Source organism: Orcinus orca, chromosome 3 (assembly GCF_937001465.1).
Source record: "Orcinus orca chromosome 3, mOrcOrc1.1, whole genome shotgun sequence".
Classification (NCBI taxonomy): Eukaryota; Metazoa; Chordata; class Mammalia; order Artiodactyla; family Delphinidae; genus Orcinus; species Orcinus orca.
The window spans coordinates 141,318,272-141,338,408 of record NC_064561.1 but is presented as its reverse complement, the minus strand read 5'-3'; the positions used below and the strand labels follow the sequence as shown (position 1 = coordinate 141,338,408).

Here is a 20,137-nt window from a genome sequence, read left to right as displayed (position 1 = left end):
GGGGCGGGCCCGAGAAAACCCGCCTCCCCAGTGCCGTCCTCTTCACGGCACCACAGAACAGCCATGCCGGGCCGCCTGCTGCGCGGCCTCCGGCAGCGATGGCGTCGTTACAAGTACCGCTTCGTACCCTGGATCGCGCTGAACCTAAGCCACAACCCGAGGTGAGAGAGCTGAGCGGCTCGACCAGGGCCGTTTTCCTCTAACCCAGCGACGCCATCTAGACCGCTGGGACTTGGGTTAGAGGGCCGAGGTGGGCAGAGCTTCCGGAGGGCGAAGCCTCAAGCAGGCGGAGCCTAAGACGACCCAGGGACCTGAGTGGGCGGGGCCCGAGGTGGGCAGCGCCCGAGGTGGGCGAGGCGGAGGCTGATGGAGTCCGAGTTGGGCTGGGGGCCTGAAGACGGCGCGGGGCTTTTAGGTGGGCGAGGCCTAAGGCCTATTTCCCGTCGTCCCCGGCGCGGCGAGGTCCGCTAGGACCTGATCGCCCGCGGGCTTTGGCTCGAGTTCTCGCTTTTGCTTCTGCAGGGGCTGGGGTTCCTGGGCTTGGGGGAAAAATAGGAACTTTTGGAAAAGAAAAGAGCTTGTACAACGTGAGGGTGCGTGGCCTTCTCTCCGCCAAGGCAGTTAGGAGCTTGAAGTTCCTTAGAAAAGCTCCTAACTCCGTAGTTGGTATGGTCACAGCTCCGTAGTTGGTATGGAGAAAACAGCGCAGCTCGGCTGTGAGGATAACAGCTTGGAGTAGCTGATGAATAAAAACGAGCAAAAAGCCAATAAAAGCATGTCGGAATATTGGATTTAGAATACGGATTCAGCGCTTGAAGAAGGGGATCTAGCTGAGTGGGTGGCCGTAGGATCATTGTTATTGCCGGCTTTAGTAAGTGGCCTGCTTGTGGTCTGGAAGAAGTCAACGTAATGCTCACTTAAATAGGCAAAGAAGTCAACGTAATGCTCACTTAAATAGACAAACGAGCTCCGCTGAAGGCTGGTTAATAATCAGAGAGCTTTCCCAGAGTTTCATACTACGGAAACGTGAATTCAGCTGCATCATTACTAGAATTGTGAGGCGGAAATTGGTTCAAGTAAACCAAGAAGTAAAAATAATACTTAAAAACTATTTACGGAAATAAAAAGTGATCTTTAAAGAATTACTGTGGTGGTGTGATGAATTGGGAGATTGGGATTGACATATATACACTAGTATGTATAAAATAGATAATAACCTGCTGTATAAAAAATACATAAAATTAAATTAAAAATAAAAAAGTAATTACTCCTGGGAGAGAATGTGACAAAATATATAATGTTAACTTAAATTTGTCTTTGAAACTACACGCGTGTGAAAAGAGCCATTGCAATATGAGGATTCTCATTATGTAATAACATTCACATAATGGCTTTGGGTGTAGTGGGAAACTAGCCCTGTTTCCGCTTCTGGCTCTCCCATTTACCCGCTTTCGGACCATGGGCAAGTTCCCTAACATCTTCAAGCTTGAGTTTCCCTGTCTGCAAAAATGGCGTAATGAATGTAAGGACCCAACAGAATTTGGTATGTAATGGGCCTTTCATAAGCATTAGCTGTTGTTGACTTGTGTAGGTATTGTTGGGAGTCAGGTAACTAGAACTAAACCTAAACTCTTTTCTGAACTTCTTAGTTTTATGCCCTTCAAACACATGAGAATAATCTTCATACAGGCCAGTAACCCAGAAGACATCAAGACAGTCTGGCTTTTATCAGTTGAGGGTAGTGAATAGAAACTTTTCCCATTTTCAGGACCCTCCGATACGTTCCAGAGGAATCCAAAGACAAAGTTATCTCAGATGAAGAGGTCCTAGGAACATTACTGAAAGTTTTCCAGGCTCTATTCGTAAATGATTTCAATAAACAATCAGATATCTTGACTGTGTTTCCAGAACCTGTTAAATCAAAATATCAAGACCTACTGTCAGTTCAGCATCCAGGGGTGAAACAGCTTGAATACAGACATCAACAGCAAAATACCTTTACACCAGAAGAAATTCTTTATAAGACATTGGGTTTCAGTGTCACCCGAGCACCTAGCACATTGATTTCGGCTGGAAAAGGTGTCTTCGTTAACAAAGGATTGGTACCAAAAGGCGCGGTTGTATCTATGTATCCTGGTAATGACATAATTAGTACTTGGCCAAGAGTTTCTTATAAAAAAATATAAGTTCAACAAAATGCCTATCCCTGTAATCCTTGGAGTAAGGGGTTGTATTGGAAACTCTGATTTCCGCAGATTTTTCTTTTTTCCACAGATTTTTAAACCCTGATTTGGAAATTAACTGTTTGTAAATTATCTCATGTATTAGAAAGTATCCTGGAGTATTTGTTGGGATAAATGCATTTTTCTTTTAAGGAAATTTTTCTAATGAATGTTTAAATTTAGGAGATTATAGTATGGCCTACTTTGATAAGACTGATTACTTAGAAATCACTAGAGAATAAGTCAGTTTGGCTTAGCTAATTAATAATTAAAGGTAAAAAATGATATGGGTTAAAACATGAAAGATAAAATTTAAACCTATAAATCACTGAATAAAGATCTTCCTGCCATTTCTAAACTTGAAAAGTAAAGAAGCTTCTTTTCAAAAGATCATTGACTAGCATGCTAAGTAGAATGTTACTTGTTAAACATATTATTTGCTGTAGTGGAAAGTATGCGTGAATGTTTGTCAGATAGACCTATGTTTTTAAAAAGTCATTCTACTATTTTTTAATTCTGTGAGTCTCAGTTTCCTCCTACACAACTATCCTAACTCCATAAAGACTAAATAGGACAAGCCAGCAACAAACAAATTAATAGTAAAATAAATAGATTAACATGCCTGGAACATAGGAAGCACCCTGTAAGTATTAATTTTCTCCTTTCCTTCATTGCCAATGAAAGGAAAAACAACCTGAATGTCAGACTCATCTATTCCCGTATATATCTACATTATTTAATTATTAATAAAAACACTTTTCTTAAAAGGCTCTTTAATAGATGACAAATCACACTCTACTTTAAAAAATAAAAACACAGCTTTGTAAAACTGAACCTAAAATGTGGTGTTCACATTTTTTTAACCAAAATAGTCATATTTTATTTGGCTGTGTGGACAAGTTGGTTCTGTGCTCCTTCTGCTATTGGCCACTCTTTAATGAGGGAAGGTAGCCAAAGAGAATCTGATGGTCTAGACGGGAGGTGAAACTTTAGAAAAAGGCAGAGAAATTAAAACAAATTCTTCCATGTTATGTTTATGTTCCAGAGAAAGGTCCTTATCATGATGTTTATGATTTTTATAGGTTGCTATAATAATGTCTTTGTCTTGTATACTAGGTACAGTATATCAAAAGTACGAGCCAATCTTTTTCCAGTCCATTGGAAATCCGTTTATTTTTAGATGCCTGGATGGGGTACTCATTGATGGAAATGACAAAGGAATATCAAAAGTCGTGTATAGGTAAGTTGGTGCCATGTTCAAATTTAATTATAGGAGGTAGAACCGCACCACAATGACTCTGACCACTAGCGTTTGTACTTTAAAGAAAAATCATTTAGGCAGCTGCCCTATTGATTAGACAAAAGTTTTTTAAGAAAAATTTCACTGTTCAATTCTAGGGTTAACTTTCAATTTTAAGATACAGAGGAACAATGTCTTAGCTAATGCTTTCACCTGTTTCAGATCTTGCAATGGGAGGGATCAACTTGGCCCTTTAAAAATGAGTGATAGTACATGGCTAACGTCAGAAATTCATAATCCACTGGCTGTAGGACAGTACGTCAACAATTGTTCAAATGGTAAGTTGGCACCTTGGGGCTGTGAGATATAAATACAGCAGTGGTAATGCTCCTCCTTTGCCATGTGACTGAGTGCCAGAGGCAGTTGAGTTAACATTTCAGCTATTCTAAGCCCTTGAGTAAACTCTAACTTTATAATAGCTGATATCAAAGAGAGAGTTCGGGGAGATAATGATATACATTAACTGGAATTCTTTAACTTACTATTTTTATTCTGATTTTTCAGTAAATATAGGCAATTGATAACTGCCCTTTTGATTATTATTTTAATATTTTTTAATACTTAACTTAGAGATTATTTTGTCAGTGCCTCAACATAGCCTTATAGATTACTCACTAGACACTAGACTGGTATCCTCTTTCTGTTGCTAAGTTTGTGAGTTACCTACCTTCTCTAGGACTTAACTTTCCTACAAGTTTGATTATCTGGCTACATTTAACATAGACTTTGGTGTTAGGGAGACATGAATTTGAAGCCTGATTCTTCTACTTAACCTTTACCCTTTCTGAACCTGTTTCCTGATCTTCAAAATGTAAATAAAACATCCAAACATATGTATATAGATATATAATCTAGCAGTGCCTGGAACATAATAGTGATTATTAATTTGAACGTTTTCTGAAAATTTAGAAAACCATACATCAAGTGCCATAATTCAGTACATAATTCATGACCTTATAAAATGTCTCTGTTTCTAAAAAATTCTGTACTTGTTCCTAGACAGAGCAGCTAATGTCTGTTATCAGGAATTTGATGTGCCTGCAGTTTTCCCTATAGAACTGAAGCAGTATCTTCCAAACATTGCGTACAGCTATGACAAACAAAGGTTAGTCTTCTGGAAGAGCTTTTCCTATCTTCTGTCTTATGCTGTACCTAAAAATATATATATTTTCTATGAAAAAACTATATAGAGATTGGGGTAAGTTTTTTAGTGAAAAATTATAACAGATTTTTATGTGCATCACACTTTAGTGTGTTAATGTAGGTTATCTGAAATTTAAAATTTTCCATTAACTTAGCTTATTCTGCTTATTATTACCCACTTTTATTCTGTGTAGTATTTTATAAGTTATCAACCTTAAAGTTTGTTTCAGGTGACTCTTGTTTTTCCTACCTACAAAATCTTCAAATAAATTTTACTTTATTTTAAGGATCCTGTTCTCCATTTTACATGGAAGCACCCAGTTGAAGAAAGGGACCAAATTAGACTATTACTTCTTTTGCCTACTTCACTATTAGGTTCAGAAACTTAGTCAAAAAAAGGGAAATATTCAGAAGATATGAATTTTTAAATCTGCTTTTGTTTTTACCATAATTTATTTATTTTTTATACAATTGTTAAAGGTTACTTTCCATGTACAGTTATTATAAAATATTGGCTATATTCCCCATGTTGTACAGTACACCCTTGTGGCCTTACACCCAGCATTTTGTACCTCTCATTCCCCCACCCCTATGTTGACCCTAGTAACCACTAGTTTGTTCTCTATATCTCTAAGTCTGCTTCTTTTTTGTTATATTCACTGGTTTGTTGTATTTTTTAGATTCCACATATAAGTGATAAGAATATATGTATTTTTTTAAATAATGTTATTTATTTTGGGCAGCATTGGGTCTTCATTGTTGCACATGGGCTTTCTCTAGTTGCAGCGAGCGGGGGCTACTCTTCGTTGCAGTGCGCGGGCTTCTCATTGCGGTGGCTTCTCGTTACAGAGCATGGGCTCTAGGCGTGCGGGCTTCAGTAGTTGCAGCACATGGGCTCAGTGGTTGTGGCATGCGGGCCCTAGAGCACACAGGCTTCAGTAGTGTTGGCACGCAGGGTCAGCAGTTGTAGCTCGCGGGCTCTAGAGCACAGGCTCAGTAGTTGTGGTGCACGGGCTTAGTTGCTCCGTAGCATGTGGGATCTTCCTGGACCAGGGGTTGAACCCATGTCCCCTGCATTGGCAGGAAGATTCTTAACCACTGCGCCACCAGGGAAGTCCCTGTATTTTTATTGTAACATTTCTTCTCTGATCAATCATTAAGTGGAAAGTCTACCGAGAATACTCAAGTAACAATTTTTAAATATAAGTAATTCTGTAGAGCTAAGAGTTCTTTATTAACAATGCTATAGGAAGATATTGTCTTTATATCATTTCACTGAGCTGCCAATTGCTAGCAAACTTTATTTTGTACAGGTCCTATTAAATTGTCTTTTGAAGATGAATGATATTTAAAACTTAGACTATTCCCTGTACTTAAACCTTGATAACTTTCATGTCTATGTGTGTGTATTTAACAATGAGGTTTTTTTAGCCTTATACTCTGGGGCATAATATTATTACTGTTCAACAAGTACAAGAAAAGTTAAATGAGTAGGAACATTGAAGGTGTGCATTATGTCTTGTGTCCATAAAAACTATTTTTTTTAATTCCCATAAATTATAAAGTAATGTTTCCAGCTTTGCAGAATACAAAGATACAAATTAATTTTTTTAAGTGTTGAATTATAATAAATTATAATAAATGTCATTTTAAAATGCTTTTTGTGATACCAGTTTTGAGGGCTTGAACATAGAAACAACATTTTCAAAAGAAGTAGTCAGTTGTATAAACAATTGACTTGTGGTCTTTTTAAATAATACAAAATAAACATACTCTAAAATGCCTTCATCAGTGATAAGAACTATTTCCTCATGGAAATCAAATACATAAAGTAAGATGATAGTAAGGAATCTGAATAAAATTCTCTAAAATCCATATTGGTTGTATTAAAACATGAGCTTGTATCTGTTAATACTTCTAATTTTGTCTGTGTTTCTTTTTGTTTTCAGTCCACTTCGATGTGTCATTCTTGTCGCACTCAGGGACATCAAACAAGGAGAAGAGCTTTTTTCAAACTACTATACAATTGTCAGCTAACTGTATGAAATTAGGTTTTCTATTCAGCTACTGAGTTAATTCTAAATGTTTTTGTTGTTTCTCTGAGTTCCACCTGCAGAGCAAATATTTTGAAACCTAATTGGAGTGGGAACTTTTTAGTTTTTATTGATATTTGTGTTTCAGTTCCATCATGAAAACTATTTGCTTCATTACAATTTCAAATTTGTAATGCAATTCCAGTGTTAATTGGTTTTCACCTAAGTACACAGTAGTTTACTAAATTAAAACCCACTGTCTGAACTTACAGTTTCAACTTTTCTTTTGTATATTTTGATTATCTCTGTGGTGGTTTATCGAATTTTAGCCAAGTCATCAGCAATTCTTGTACTATTGATGTGTACTAACTTCCATAAAGACTTAATTTTTCCAGAATATTCTAAAACCAAAAATATTTGTTGTGTTGTCATGAGTTAATTGGGGTGTGTTTGTGTGTGTGTGATTTAAAGATTGTTTTAGGGACTTCCCTGGTGGCACAGTGGTTAAGAATCTGCCTGCCAGTGCAGGGGACATGGGTTTGAGCCCTGGTCTGGGAAGATCCCACATGCCGTGGAACAACTAAGCCCGTGAGCCACAACTACTGAACCTGTGCTCTAGAGCCCGTGTGCCACAACTACTGAGCCCATGTGCCACAACTACTGAAGCCCGTGCACCTAGAGCCCATGCTCCACAACAAGAGAAGCCACCACAATGAGAAGCCCGTGCACTGCAATGAAGAGTAGCCCCGGCTCGCTGCAACTAGAGAAAGCCCATGTGCAGCAACAAAGACCCAACACAGCCAAAAATAAATAAAATAAATTTATTTTTAAAAAAATTTAACAGAAACAAAAAAGATTGTTTTAGCTGGTTAAGGGAAAAATGGGGGGTCATCATACTATTTACTGTATGTGAACATTTACACACACACACACACACAGTTTAAGAGTGTAAGATTGTTTTGGCATGGAATTATAGTTAAAAGATGGTGGTGGGAGGAACACCTATCCCCTATTCCACACTTCTCATATTTGGACAGCTTCCATAAGTAATTCTCCTGCCTCTTTCTTCACCCACTGGCGAAAGAGTGATTTTCTGAGATTATCTTTAGGGAAGAACTAGGCACCCATGGCCCAAACCCCTCTAGTTCCTTTTCTGTGGACTCTCCCAGCTGAGTCTGTTCTGGGCTGCTCTCTGCCCTGTGCAGGGAGTAGCCTGTAGTCAGCCCAGCCAGTGAAGGAGTGAGTTTAGTTCAGAGGTAGAGTATTAGTGAGCTGACCTGGCCTCAGCTCTGAAGCCACATTCTCCAGTTTTATTAGTAAGAGTTACTTTGATCTCCATCAACCTGACTCCTGCATCCAACCCTCAGTTCCAAACTTGGATAGGGAGGAGGGTGTTATTTTTTGGGCCCCTCAAATCCTAACATGGCACCTATACAACCAGATTCTGACCATCTCCACTGCTACACCAACAGCTTTTCTCAGTTTATTGCAATTTCAGTGGCCTCCTAATTGCCTTCCCTGTTTCCATTCCTGCCCCTTTTACAGAATAGAACACCAAAAGGGATTCTTTCAAACACAAATCAGATCCTAACCCGCCTCTGCTCAAAACTCTTTGATTACTCCTGCTTTGGAGTAAATGCCAGTCTTTCATTACCTCTGATCTCACGTCCTGCTCACTCCACCCAGCCACACCTGCCTCCTTGCCACTCCTAGAGCCTGCCGGGCACACTCCCACCTCAGGGCTTTTGCACTAGTTCTGCCTCCAGAAACCTCCCCCCAGATAGCCATACAGCTCATTCCCTGTCACCTTGCCTAACCAACCTATGGAAATTTACAATCCCCAACTGCCAACCCCTAAAATCCCCATCCATTTCTTCTCTGTAGTATTTATCATGTATGTCCATGTAAATCCATGGAAGCATCTCTTTTTCTCAGGCTCATGTTTTTTATTTGTGCCGCCAAGATTCTGAGATGCCGGGGGGCTCATATTATTAAAAAAGCCAAGCCACTTGATCAAGAAGATCCTATTGGGCTTCCCTGGTGGCGCAGTGGTTGAGAGTCCGCCTGCCGATGCAGGGGACACGGGTTTGTGCCCCGGTACGGGAATATCCCACGTGCCGCGGAGCGGCTGGGCCCGTGAACCATGACCACTGAGCCTGCGCGTCCGGAGTCTGTGCTCTGCAACGGGAGAGGCCACAACAGTGAGAGGCCCGTGTACCACAAAAAAAAAAAAAAAAAATGAAAGTGTGTATAATGAAATACCCAATTTACAGATGACATGAAATCTTTAAGTCAGAGAAGCAGCTGGCTCAAAAAGTATACCATTGATGGAAATTATGGCCAAAATGGGTAAGGTCTACAAGTGACTAGATTATTCTGCTCCCACAAGGCTCTCCTCCCTCCCCTAAAAGACTAAAGCGCTATGCTCTTATATGGCGTTTGGCTGACCTCTTGGCTGTATTCAAAACACTGGTCCTTGTACCTCCTTTGAAGGCACTTCTGTGTATGTGTCCACCAGATAGCCCTGCACATTAAAGAAGAAATGTGGTTTTAGATAAGCAACTGAAGCAGAGACGTCAAGGTTTTTATCCTCCTCTTGTCCTTGTACAAAATCTGGATATTATGTGCAATCTGATCACTGCATATTAAGAATGGAACTACAGAGAGAAAGCTCTGGTCAGAGCAAGTGAAATATGGGGACAGACTTGTGAAATTAGGCTAAGGTGAGATATTTAGCTTGAAAAGATGAAGACTTAGGGAAGATATTTCTAGAGTCTACTAAACTATGAATATTATGATAAGGAAGACTAGTTTACTATAAATATATTGTCAAATAATAACATCTGATCAAATTTCAGATTTCATGTCTTCCTAAATGACAACAGTTACTGAGAAACTTGTTTGAAACATAACAGACATTCAATAAATACTTCCTGAATGAAACTAAAAGTACGTACAATCCCCACTTTGGGATAACGAGAATTTTATTATAGATGGAAATTTATTTTAGAGGAGTTAAAGAAAACTTATTTTATCTACCAATTTTATTACTTACCTATCAAATACCTTATTTACTACATCTAAAACCAACTTAACAGTGGTTAAATATCTACCCATGTGTTATAGCTTAAGAATTATTAAATAAAAATCTATTTGTGGCAAATACTCACACGAACCAAGAAAAAAAAAGATTTCCAGATTTTTATTTCTGGAACTGTACACCAGGTATTAAAGTACAACAAATACAAAATAATGCTCAAAAAAATCAGTGTTTATGTACAAATATTAAAATCAATGCAACAATAGCAACTTCCTCTTGAACATCTGATACTAAAACTTGTTCTGATTGTCACTAATCAATCTCATACTCACAGCGTACTTATTTCAAACTGGGACAATTGGAATCACTGGTCATCTAAGAGGAGTTTTAATATCTACCATATTTAACAATAAAACTAATAGTTTCCTCCTTTTAGTGAAAAAATTAAGAACTTTTTAAAAAACATAGTAATGTCAATATTTTTATAAATTATTTCGATTTCCATTTGTAGACAATGTGCTTTGAAACTCTGGGCAAACAATCTCCTTGGTGGTCAGGTTTATTTGTTGGTTTACATTCAAAGTTGAAGTATTCACTAGAGACTTTGGTTAAATTAAACAGTATCACTATGCTCTATTAGATCTGACGTTCTCAAATATTATGACCCTCAATTGTAAAAATTAAAAAGGAAACAATTGCACAATTCTTTGACCTAATTGTACACACTTTAGTATTGTTTAAACAGTATTCTACATCCTTCAAGTAAATTCAGCAGTTGACCATGACAAGAGGAAAACTAAACACTGAAAAAGCTAGCATGAAAAAGTGGAGTACAACTAACAAAAGTAAAGTATTGCTATAATCACAGCACCAGTTTCACTTCTAAATGAATCCGCTGTCCTCTTCAAACCCCCTGTACATAAAAGACACATCAGCCAACACTGCAACTGCTCACCATGGATTTTTGGTTTGTTCATACAAAAATAATATGGCAAAGGAAAAAGAAAAAAGAATTTATCACAGTTTGTTATAAGAATTGTGCTTAACACTTGATAATAAAGGCATTATTGTTTCTTCTTATGACTGCAAATCAGTTATTTTCATGCTCTCAAACGCAATTCTTCTAATAAACAGTAACAAATTCCCTGTTAAGATGCTTAAACGGAAAGGAAAAAACCCAGTAAATCCAGATTTAAAAGGAAATTCAATAAATAGCTATTTTACATGAATAAAGTCATAGTGGTACAATTTATGAATGTCACATCAAGCATGCACAAAAATGGTATTATACATGGAGGAAGCAGTCAGAAAATATTGAATTAGATCTAAAAAGAGATGAAGACTTTACATATATATACAAAAATCTTGCAAATTATTGCCTCATTTTAACAAGGAATTAAAAGTAAACGTTACCAGCCAGTTAGCGCTCTCTAAGAGGCTAAAATCAGATTGGCGTTTAAAAATCCATTAAACTAGCTGGAAATTATTTTTCTCTCATATCATTTCTGGATTTTGGTCAAAAATCTTTATTTAAATAACTAAAGTGTCCATTCAACTTGCTGATAATCAAAACTTCAGATAAGAAACACTGTTTCCATCTTATATCAAGATCCCAGCAATGCATAGATAAACTGAATATATTACTGCATCAGCTACTGAGAATGGGCATGTTCATTTAAGTGCAACTGGTATTAGCATTCAGTCATCTTTGTGTAAATTATTTTATACAGACCAGCCACTGTAAACCCAGAGTAAAAATTAAAGTTATAACAATGGAAGATTATGGCCAGTATCTTACTAAATTATAGGTGTATTCATTTTTCACAAAAGAAATTAGGTTCAAAGTTTAGCACAACACCACAGCAATAAGAAGCTGACAACTTGGAAAAAAATATCTGAAAGCAACATAGAACCCAGGCTACCCATTATTTACTGTGTGCATACAGGAATGCTAGACTTTAGATGTATAAATTAGAGACTGACTTTTAAGTTATTAATTTAACTACTTTTCGTCCACTGTGCTAAACTAACTTTTATAGTAAATGTGCTAATGCGTAAACACTTCAAAGCAATCTTCATTAAAATGCTGCAAAGAAAAGAATACACATCATCCAAAACTAAGGATGTCATTGCAGTTCACAGTTTGTATAATAAATACCCTCCCTTTCCATCACTACTAAGGTAACTACATTCTATCTATTCATCAGCACAACCTTGAAGCGACTTATACTTACAAATATCAGCAATGTAGCCAAACATTTAAGTTTCTGCAAAGCAAGACAACTAGTAGAAACTGAAAAATTTAATTGACAGTGCAAAAAAAAAAAAAAGTAAAATTCTGTGTTTTAACTGAACTATAAAAGCAAAGCTTATCACATTCTAATACTGCATTACATATTGTTTGAATTCACCTTATAACTTAAAGATGCATGTCTATACAGCAAAAATGGCCTAAGTTTAAGACAATGGCTTCTCATTCACAATGTTTGGAATAAAAATAAAACTGAGTTTGAGATGCAACTGAACGTCAATCACTTTTTAAAACTTAAAGTGGTAACGTACCATTCTATTTCAGATAGGAACTCACATTTTTCTTGCCAGTAACTGTTCAAGCTAAACAGAAAAGTTTAAATATACTTCAAGGTTCTACTGCATTTTATGTCTAAAATCTAGAAATCCCTCCTCAATATTAACACTTTGAACTGCACCACTATAAAAAAAACCTAAGAGGTGTTCCAAAATGTAAACCAATGAGTGGCAACATCCTAGGCTTTGTAGACTGTGCCCTGCAAGTCAACTGCCTCAGGATAAACTAAATTATCAATGACTGGTATGATTTTTATGATTACAATCTTGATAATGGTGGACAAAACCCCATCTAAATACCACACCTTCAAATGCCAAACTTTTAGCCAATAACTGAAGTTACACAGAAATCTTCCGGCAGTAAAATGACCAATTCTGTGTAAGGTAGCCCTGGTCTAGAATTCTGAAACAGGATCCAAGCAAGCGTCTTCATAATTTGCACGCAGTTCCTCGTGCTGGCTTCCATAAAGATGGACTTGCTGTTTTGTAAACTGAAGTGCTCTAGTTGAACAACATGAGAGAAGTTTCCATTTTTAAAAAAATCCTTGCATGTTTGTGCAGTTTAAAGAAACCTACCCCTGCTTTTATTTAATTAAGAAAATAAAACCAAAAAATGCTACATTGAGCAGGGATCAGGATCGGTACCTGTAAACATTGTTATTCCACTGCATCCATTACGGCAAAAGGAATTTACATGAATAGAAGCCACTCCATTCAGTTCAGAACATCTGTGCTGGTTTTGAGCTGGTGGCCTCTGTCTACAGGTTTTAAAATTGGGAGTGAGGGCAGTGGGGAACAGAAAATAGAAAAAGAAGGGAGTGGGGAAGAGGTACTGGGGATGAGGAAGAGATAAGCAGAGCTTAAAGCTGCACCACAGAGTTCAATCTTAGTCCCCAACTCTGCTGATCATAGTTCATTTCCACATTTATGGATTGAAAATGAAAATACTCTTGATAAATCAAGATATAGTTCTATACATACTGACATCACTGATGTCATAGTGAAAAAAGTTCAAACTTCCAGTGAAAGACTAAGCAAACCTGATACTTTCCTGGTACTGGTACTGCACACCCACTGTTTCTGGGCCCCTCACTCACGTCACTCAGAATGGAGGGCGGCATGCTGATGCAGAGCGTGGGCACTGATGAAACCATTGGTCTCGTTGGCAGACAGACTGCCAAAGTCAGCCACAGACACGGCCATTTTGGCACTGGTGATATGATGTGTGTGATTTTCAAAGTCCACACCCAAATTATTTGCAGAAACCTCATTCATAAAGGATTCAGGAACAGCAATGCCCATTTTCAATCTCTTTGCTGGTCTTTCTGACTCTTCACTGCACATGTTCATGGGGTTTAGCTCTGAGTGATAAAATCCAGTCTCAAATAAGTTAAAACAATCACTTTCCCCATTGCTGGGCAGGGTGAGTAACTCCTCTGTTCCAACAGGCACGTGATTGACTTGTCCACGGGGCGTGCTGCCCAGTGGAGGAAAGCTATCATCCAAACAACTGACATCCGCTGGATCGCAGACGGTCGCTACACTGCTGGTCAAAGCTAAAAAAAGAGACGGAAAATGGTTTAAGTAAGCGGTCTGACGTCATGCCACAAAGAGGATATAAGTTTGCCCCAAGCTATGGTAAAAAATGCAAAAAGATGCTCATGTTACCTGTCAAGTCACTGGCAGTGAAAGAGCTGAGAATGTTCAGCTGTTGATCAGGAACAGGCTCAGGTCGGTTAGATGTTAAGGCTGAAGGATTTACTGTCCCACCCAGAGCTTCTGTTTCGTCTACCAAACGATCCATATAGTCCCTAAAAAACACACCCCAATAATTTTATGACTGCATATCACAGTTAAAAACAAAAATCCCAGAAGTCAATCCCACAGTACTTACGTAACTCCAGGGTGATGGTTATATCGTTTCTTTCCAAATCTTGTCTGTTGAGCAAAGTAATCATAACGTTCAGATTTCTTCCACATATAGTAGAATGCTACACATTCAGCAACTGTTCTAGTTCTCACCTAACAAAAAAAGTTGCATTTTTTAAAATCAACATATTCTATGCATTTTTTAATAACTATTATTTTTTACAACCCATAGGTCTTATTTTCTATCTTCCCAATTATGAAATTCTGAACTTTTTATTAGTGAACTGCCGTTACATTTACACTATTTAATAATGAGGCTGACTTCAAAAGCCCAAGGCTTTTTCTTTAAATCAGAATGTAATAATAATAATAAATGCGTATCCAGAAATTATCTTTTTTTACACCTTTACCGAAAATCTTAAAACACTGACATCCTTTACTTTTCTTCACTGAACTTTCACTGTGATTCTGACTGTAGCAGGGGTCCTTCTTAACCCTGAGGGATCCATGAATGAGCTTCGTTGGGATCTATTAATTCCCCAAATTTCATGCAGGTATACTTTTCTGGGGAGAAGGGTGCAGCTTCATCAGATTATCAAAGGGTTCCATGGCCCAAAAGAGATTAAGAACCATTTGCAAAGGGATCAGTACTCTACCGCATCTGGAATTTAAGATGATTGCCAGATAAAGGCAGAATTTTTTCCTTTAACATGCACTTGGCTCTTAGCGCCAACAGAGTTTGGTAAGAACAACAACAACAATAAAATTTGAGCCTCGTTCAACTTGGCTCCACATGCAGACTAGGGCTCTTCTAACTATATATAGGTAAAGGTATGAGTTCAGATGTACAGACAAAATTCTGTATCTTTACCCAATAAACACTTTCTTCCCCGCTTAATCAGTACCCAATAAGGACATTTCAGAATCTCTATCCTGATTAGTGAGCATGTTGTGATATAAGATCATAATATAGGAACAAGCTTTTTAAACCAAGAAATAAGGTATACCTTTCAACAAATACATCAGCCATAAATAAGTCTTCAAAAAGAATATAGACTTCTTGGGAACAGAGACCTTTCCTGTCTTATTCACTGATGTATCTCTAGAGCTTAAAATAATATCTGGTAAATGATAAAGCTTATTTGTGAAATAAATGAATATATTTCATAAATTATTGCTAAACTGAGATTTTATTTTGACTTAAAAGGGCAACTGTTTCATCTTTCAATAAATTAAACACTTAATCTCATCTGTGAGAAAACAATAGGTTTTCATACATACAAAAAAGCACTTTCCATCATACTGGAAGATCTAGCTAAATGCAATAAGAAAAGGAATAAAAGGTATACAGATTGAGAAGAAAGAAATAAAACTGTCTGTTCACAGATGACATGATTGTCTATATAGAAAATCCTAAAGAAGCAACAAAAAACCCTCCTGGAACTAATAAATGATTATAGCAAGGTTGCAGGACACAAGGTTAATATGCAAAAGTCAACTGCTTTCCTATATACCAGCAATGAGCAATTGATATTTGAAATTAAAAACACAATACCATCTACATTAGCGCCAAAATGAAATACTTAGGTATATACCTAATAAAATACATGTAAGATCTATATGAGAAAATCTACAAAATTCTGATTAAAGAAATCAAAGAAGATTTAAATAAATTGAGAGATATTCCATGTTCACAGATAGGAAGACTGATTATTGTTAAGGTGTCAGTTCTTCCCAACTTGATTTATAGATTCAGTGAAATCCCAATTAAAATTCCAGCAAGTTATTTTGTAAATACCGACAAATTAATTCTAAAGTTTATATGCAAAGGCAAAAGACCCAGAATAGCCAACACAATATTGAAGGAGAAGAACAAAGTTGGAGGATAGATACTACCCAACTTCAAGACTTACTATTAAGCTATCGTAATTAAGATAGTGTGGTACTGGTGAAAAAATTAACAAATACGTTAATGGAACACAATAGAGAGCCCAGAAACAGACTCACACAAATATAGTCAACTAATCTTTGACAAAGGAGCAAAGGCAATTCAATGAAGGAAGGATCATCTTTTCAACAAACAGCGCTAGAACAAGTGGACATCTATATCCACCTTTCACAAAAACTCAAGATGGATTACAAGACCTAAAAGTACACTACAAAACTATAAAAGCTCCTAGAAGATAACACAGGAAAAAACCTAGATGACATTGGGGATAGTGATGACTTTTTAGGAACAACAATACAAACACAATCTATGAAAGAAAAATTGATAAGCTGGACTAATTAAAATTAAAAACGTCTACTCTGCAAAAGACACTGTTAAGAGAATGAAAAGACAGGCCAAAGACTGGGAGAAAATATTCAAAACTCACACATATTTTTTTGGACTGTTATCCAAAATATATAAAGAACTCTTGCAATTCAACAATAAGAAAACAAACCACCCAATTAAAAAATGTGCTAAAGACCCTAACAGACACCTCACCAAAGAAGATATATAGATGGCGAATAAGCATATGAAAAAATGACCCACATATGTCATCAGGGAAATGCAAATTAAAACAAGATACCACTACACATTTTAGAATAGCCAAAATCCAAAACAATGACACCACCAGATATTGGCAAGGATGTGGAACAACAGGAACTCTCTCATTCATTGCTGGTAGGAATGCAAAATGGCACAGACACTTTGGAAGACAGTCTGGCGGTTTCTTACAAAACTATCCATACTTGCTTAAAGAAAAAGAAAAAAAAAAAAACATTGTAAAGCAATTATACTCCAATAAAGATGTTTAAAAAAACCCAAAAAAACAACAACAAAAAAATATCCATACTATTACCATATCATCCAACAATCACACTTACTGGTATTTACCCAAAGGAGTTAAAAACTTATGTCCAAAAAAACCCCTGCACACTGATGCTTACAGCTGCTTTACTCGTAACTGCCAAAACTGGAAAGCAACCAAGATGTCCTCCAAATGGTGAATGGATAAACAAATTGGTACATCCATACAATGGAATATTATTCAGTGATAAAAAGAAATGAGCCACACTAAGACTCCATGCTCCCAATGCAGGGGGCCCAGGTTCGGTCCCTGGTCAGGGAACTAGATCCTACCTGCTGCAACTAGAAGTTCACATGCTGCAACTAAAGATATTGTGTGCCGCAACTAAGACCAATATAGCCAAATAAATAAATAAATTAAAAAAAAAAAAAAAAGCGAGAGAAATGAGCCACAAAAAAACATGGAGGAACCTTAAATGCATATTACTAAGTCAAGAAGCCAATCTTCAAAGGCTACATACTGTATGATTCCAATTATATGACAAGGGATTTTCTGATCAGTGAAACTGTTCTGTATGATACTACAATAGTGGATAGGTGTCGTTATAACAACAGAGTGAACCTACTGTAAACTGTGAACACTAGGGGATAAAAACATGGCAAAGTAGATTTACCAGTTGTAACAAATGCACCACTCTGGTGGGGGGGCTGGTGGGGGGAAGCCGTGTGTGGGTGGGAGCAGGAAGTACATGGGAACTCTCCATACTTTTTCCTCAATTCTGCCGTGAACCTAAAACTGCTCTAAAAATAAAGTCTATTATTTAAAAGTGTGTGTATATTCTAACAGTTTGGGATAATTAAATCTCATTAAAATATGCTTTGCTTATTCTTTCTTTTTGTCCTAAGGAACACAGGATTCTAAAATATTTAGGTGGATAGGTCAATATTCTATGCCTACTGCTTTTTAAAAATTTTAAGTTTATTATATTTATTTGTTTTTGGCTGCATTGGGTCTTCGTTGCTGCACGCAGGCTTTCTCTAGTTGCGGTGAGTGGGGGCTACTCTTCCTTGCGGTGCAGAGACTTCTCATTGCGGTGGCTTCTCTTGTTGTGGAGCATGGGCTCTAGGTGCGCAGGCTTCAGCAGTTGTGGCACATGGGCTCAGCAGTTGTGGCATGCAGGCTCCAGAGCGCAGGCTCAGTAGTTGTGGCGCACAGGCTTAGTTGCTCCGCGGCATGTGGGACCTTCCCAGACCAGGGCTCGAACCCCTGTCCCCTGCGTTGGCAGGCGGATTCTTAACCACTGCACCACCAGGAAAGCCCCACCTATTGCTTTTTAAACTAGATTTTATATTTCAGAGCAGTTTTGGGTTTACAGAAAAATTGATCAGAAAGTAACAGAAATGTTAATAGCAGGGGAGCATTAACAAGTTATAGCTTTTATTCCCTACCCAAGAGGCTCATAAATTAGTTGCTTATATTCATTGTAATTACTAAGCAATTTCTCTATACTAATTTGCCTAACTTACCTTATTCTTCTGTATAAGATGAAAATCTTTTCCAAAAAGCATGAGTGCATGTTCAAAGCTCCGGCATTCTTCTTCTGTCCATGCAGTCATTCCTTCTAAAGAAATTTTAAAACAAAATAAATTGGCCTCAAAACTCTTATATATATAAATGACTGATTTACTTTCAGTATGTTTTCCTAATAAAAAGGCTATAAACTTCTACACACACACACACACACACACACACACACACACACACACACAGACAAGTTCTTTATGTGGAGATTTTAGTTAGTAATCTTAACTAAAAAAATCTAGAATACCAAAATATAAACAACTGGGTTTTTTTCCTCTGCATGATGAGACAAGAATTTTATATTTTCTTCTATAATTCAAGCACATTGTTTTTCTGATTTTTTTAAGCAATGAGCATTTTTTTAATTAGGGGAAAAAAAAGGTTATTTTCTTTATAGAAAAAAAAGCCTTCCTTTGGTCTTATGTCAAAACCATAAGCTCTTTAATTAGAGACCATAAATAATGAACACATATTTATTCAGAGTCAGTTTGCAAAGTGCTATACTGTAGGAATATAAAGGGAATAAAAAACAGCCCATGCGCTCAAAAGACTAAATCCCATTCAACTTCCTGGCAGATGTCAATGTTGATGAATCAAATCTACTTGGGGCAGAGGAGACTTGAAGTGCCTCACAATGGGAACCAGGTCCCCAAAGCCATTAAGAGTAGCCCACCACGAAGGTGAAAACTTTGTTCAGAGTTTTGAGAGCTTAAAGTAATTTTTTCAAAGAAGCAGCTTTTACACGGAAACATTTCAATAGACTATCTCACCTACAAGTTTAAATGCATTGTTTCCAGCTTCTATATTTTTCCAAGTCATTTATATAATATTAGTAAGCATTATTTCACTCTATATATACTTAATGAAAGCTATGGTGCATGCAACTGATTTATATAATGACAAAAATACTGAAATTAAACTTAACCATTTTCCTTGACACACACAAACCAAAACCTAAGCACTGCAAAAATGTTATTACATGATTACTAAACATACACTTCTTGCAATAAATTGAATGGAATATATTATACATGTTTCTTTTTTTTAATCTTTAATCTCCTTTTCATTTCCTGTCTGGTTTAAGAAAAAGAAAAAACAACTTTTTTCCCCCAATGAAATCATAAAATCATTCTTATTAATTACTTTGGATATATTGTCATCTCTGGGGTCTGCTTTGTTCTGGAGGTGACAGGGGGGTAACTAATTTGTATTTGAACAATCTCTGGTACGTCTAAAAATAGAGGGCAAGAAAAGGAAAAAATTATTTGCTATGAAGATAAAAATGGATCTTATACAAAAGTGTTATAGGATTGCTCCGTCCTTTATACTTTGCTTATTCTGATCCCCAAATGACCATCCCCTATCATTTCCCTCTCTTGATCCCAAGTGTTTCTTACCTTGAGAGGCCTTTCCGTTGCAGCAGTACCTTTCAATTGCTTCCTTTATATTATGGTTACACTTGAGAAGTTCATATAATGCCTTAGGGCAAGGGAAAAAAAACTATTCAATAAAACTTACCAAAAGTTCATACTTAAAAAAAAAAACTCAAAAACAAACAAACAAACAAA

General features: G+C 37.0%; 2 protein-coding genes across 3 annotated transcripts in view; one reads left to right on the top strand and one right to left on the bottom strand.

The window, feature by feature from the left end:
* The first annotated feature begins 40 nt into the window (after positions 1-40).
* Positions 41-7,114, top strand: SETD9 (SET domain containing 9). Its single transcript, XM_004275163.4, has 6 exons — positions 41-161; positions 1,769-2,136; positions 3,339-3,462; positions 3,685-3,800; positions 4,522-4,627; positions 6,615-7,114. Exons 1-6 carry the CDS (start codon positions 64-66, stop codon positions 6,700-6,702), a joined length of 900 nt encoding a protein of 299 aa, XP_004275211.2. The 5' UTR covers positions 41-63; the 3' UTR covers positions 6,703-7,114.
* Positions 7,115-9,884: 2,770 nt separating this feature from the next.
* The window catches only part of MIER3 (MIER family member 3), a 30,339-nt gene continuing 20,086 nt past the window's right edge, over positions 9,885-20,137 (bottom strand). For both annotated transcript variants that reach the window (XM_012534938.3, XM_033437872.2), the window contains exons 9-13: positions 19,967-20,048; positions 18,515-18,609; positions 14,219-14,346; positions 13,993-14,135; positions 9,885-13,880 (exon numbers count right to left, since the gene is read on the bottom strand). In XM_012534938.3, the coding sequence (XP_012390392.1) occupies positions 13,423-13,880; positions 13,993-14,135; positions 14,219-14,346; positions 18,515-18,609; positions 19,967-20,048 (906 nt within the window). In that variant the 3' untranslated portion in view covers positions 9,885-13,422. The remainder of the gene's footprint in view (positions 13,881-13,992; positions 14,136-14,218; positions 14,347-18,514; positions 18,610-19,966; positions 20,049-20,137) is intronic.

Bases quoted from the DNA above. Each gene is read 5' to 3' on its own strand.
- SETD9 (XM_004275163.4), top strand. From the start codon at position 64: ATGCCGGGCCGCCTGCTGCGCGGCCTCCGGCAGCGATGGCGTCGTTAC. The intron at 162-1,768 runs GTGAGAGAGCTG...TCCCATTTTCAG, and splicing joins AACCTAAGCCACAACCCGAG to GACCCTCCGATACGTTCCAG. The intron at 3,801-4,521 runs GTAAGTTGGCAC...ACTTGTTCCTAG, and splicing joins CGTCAACAATTGTTCAAATG to ACAGAGCAGCTAATGTCTGT.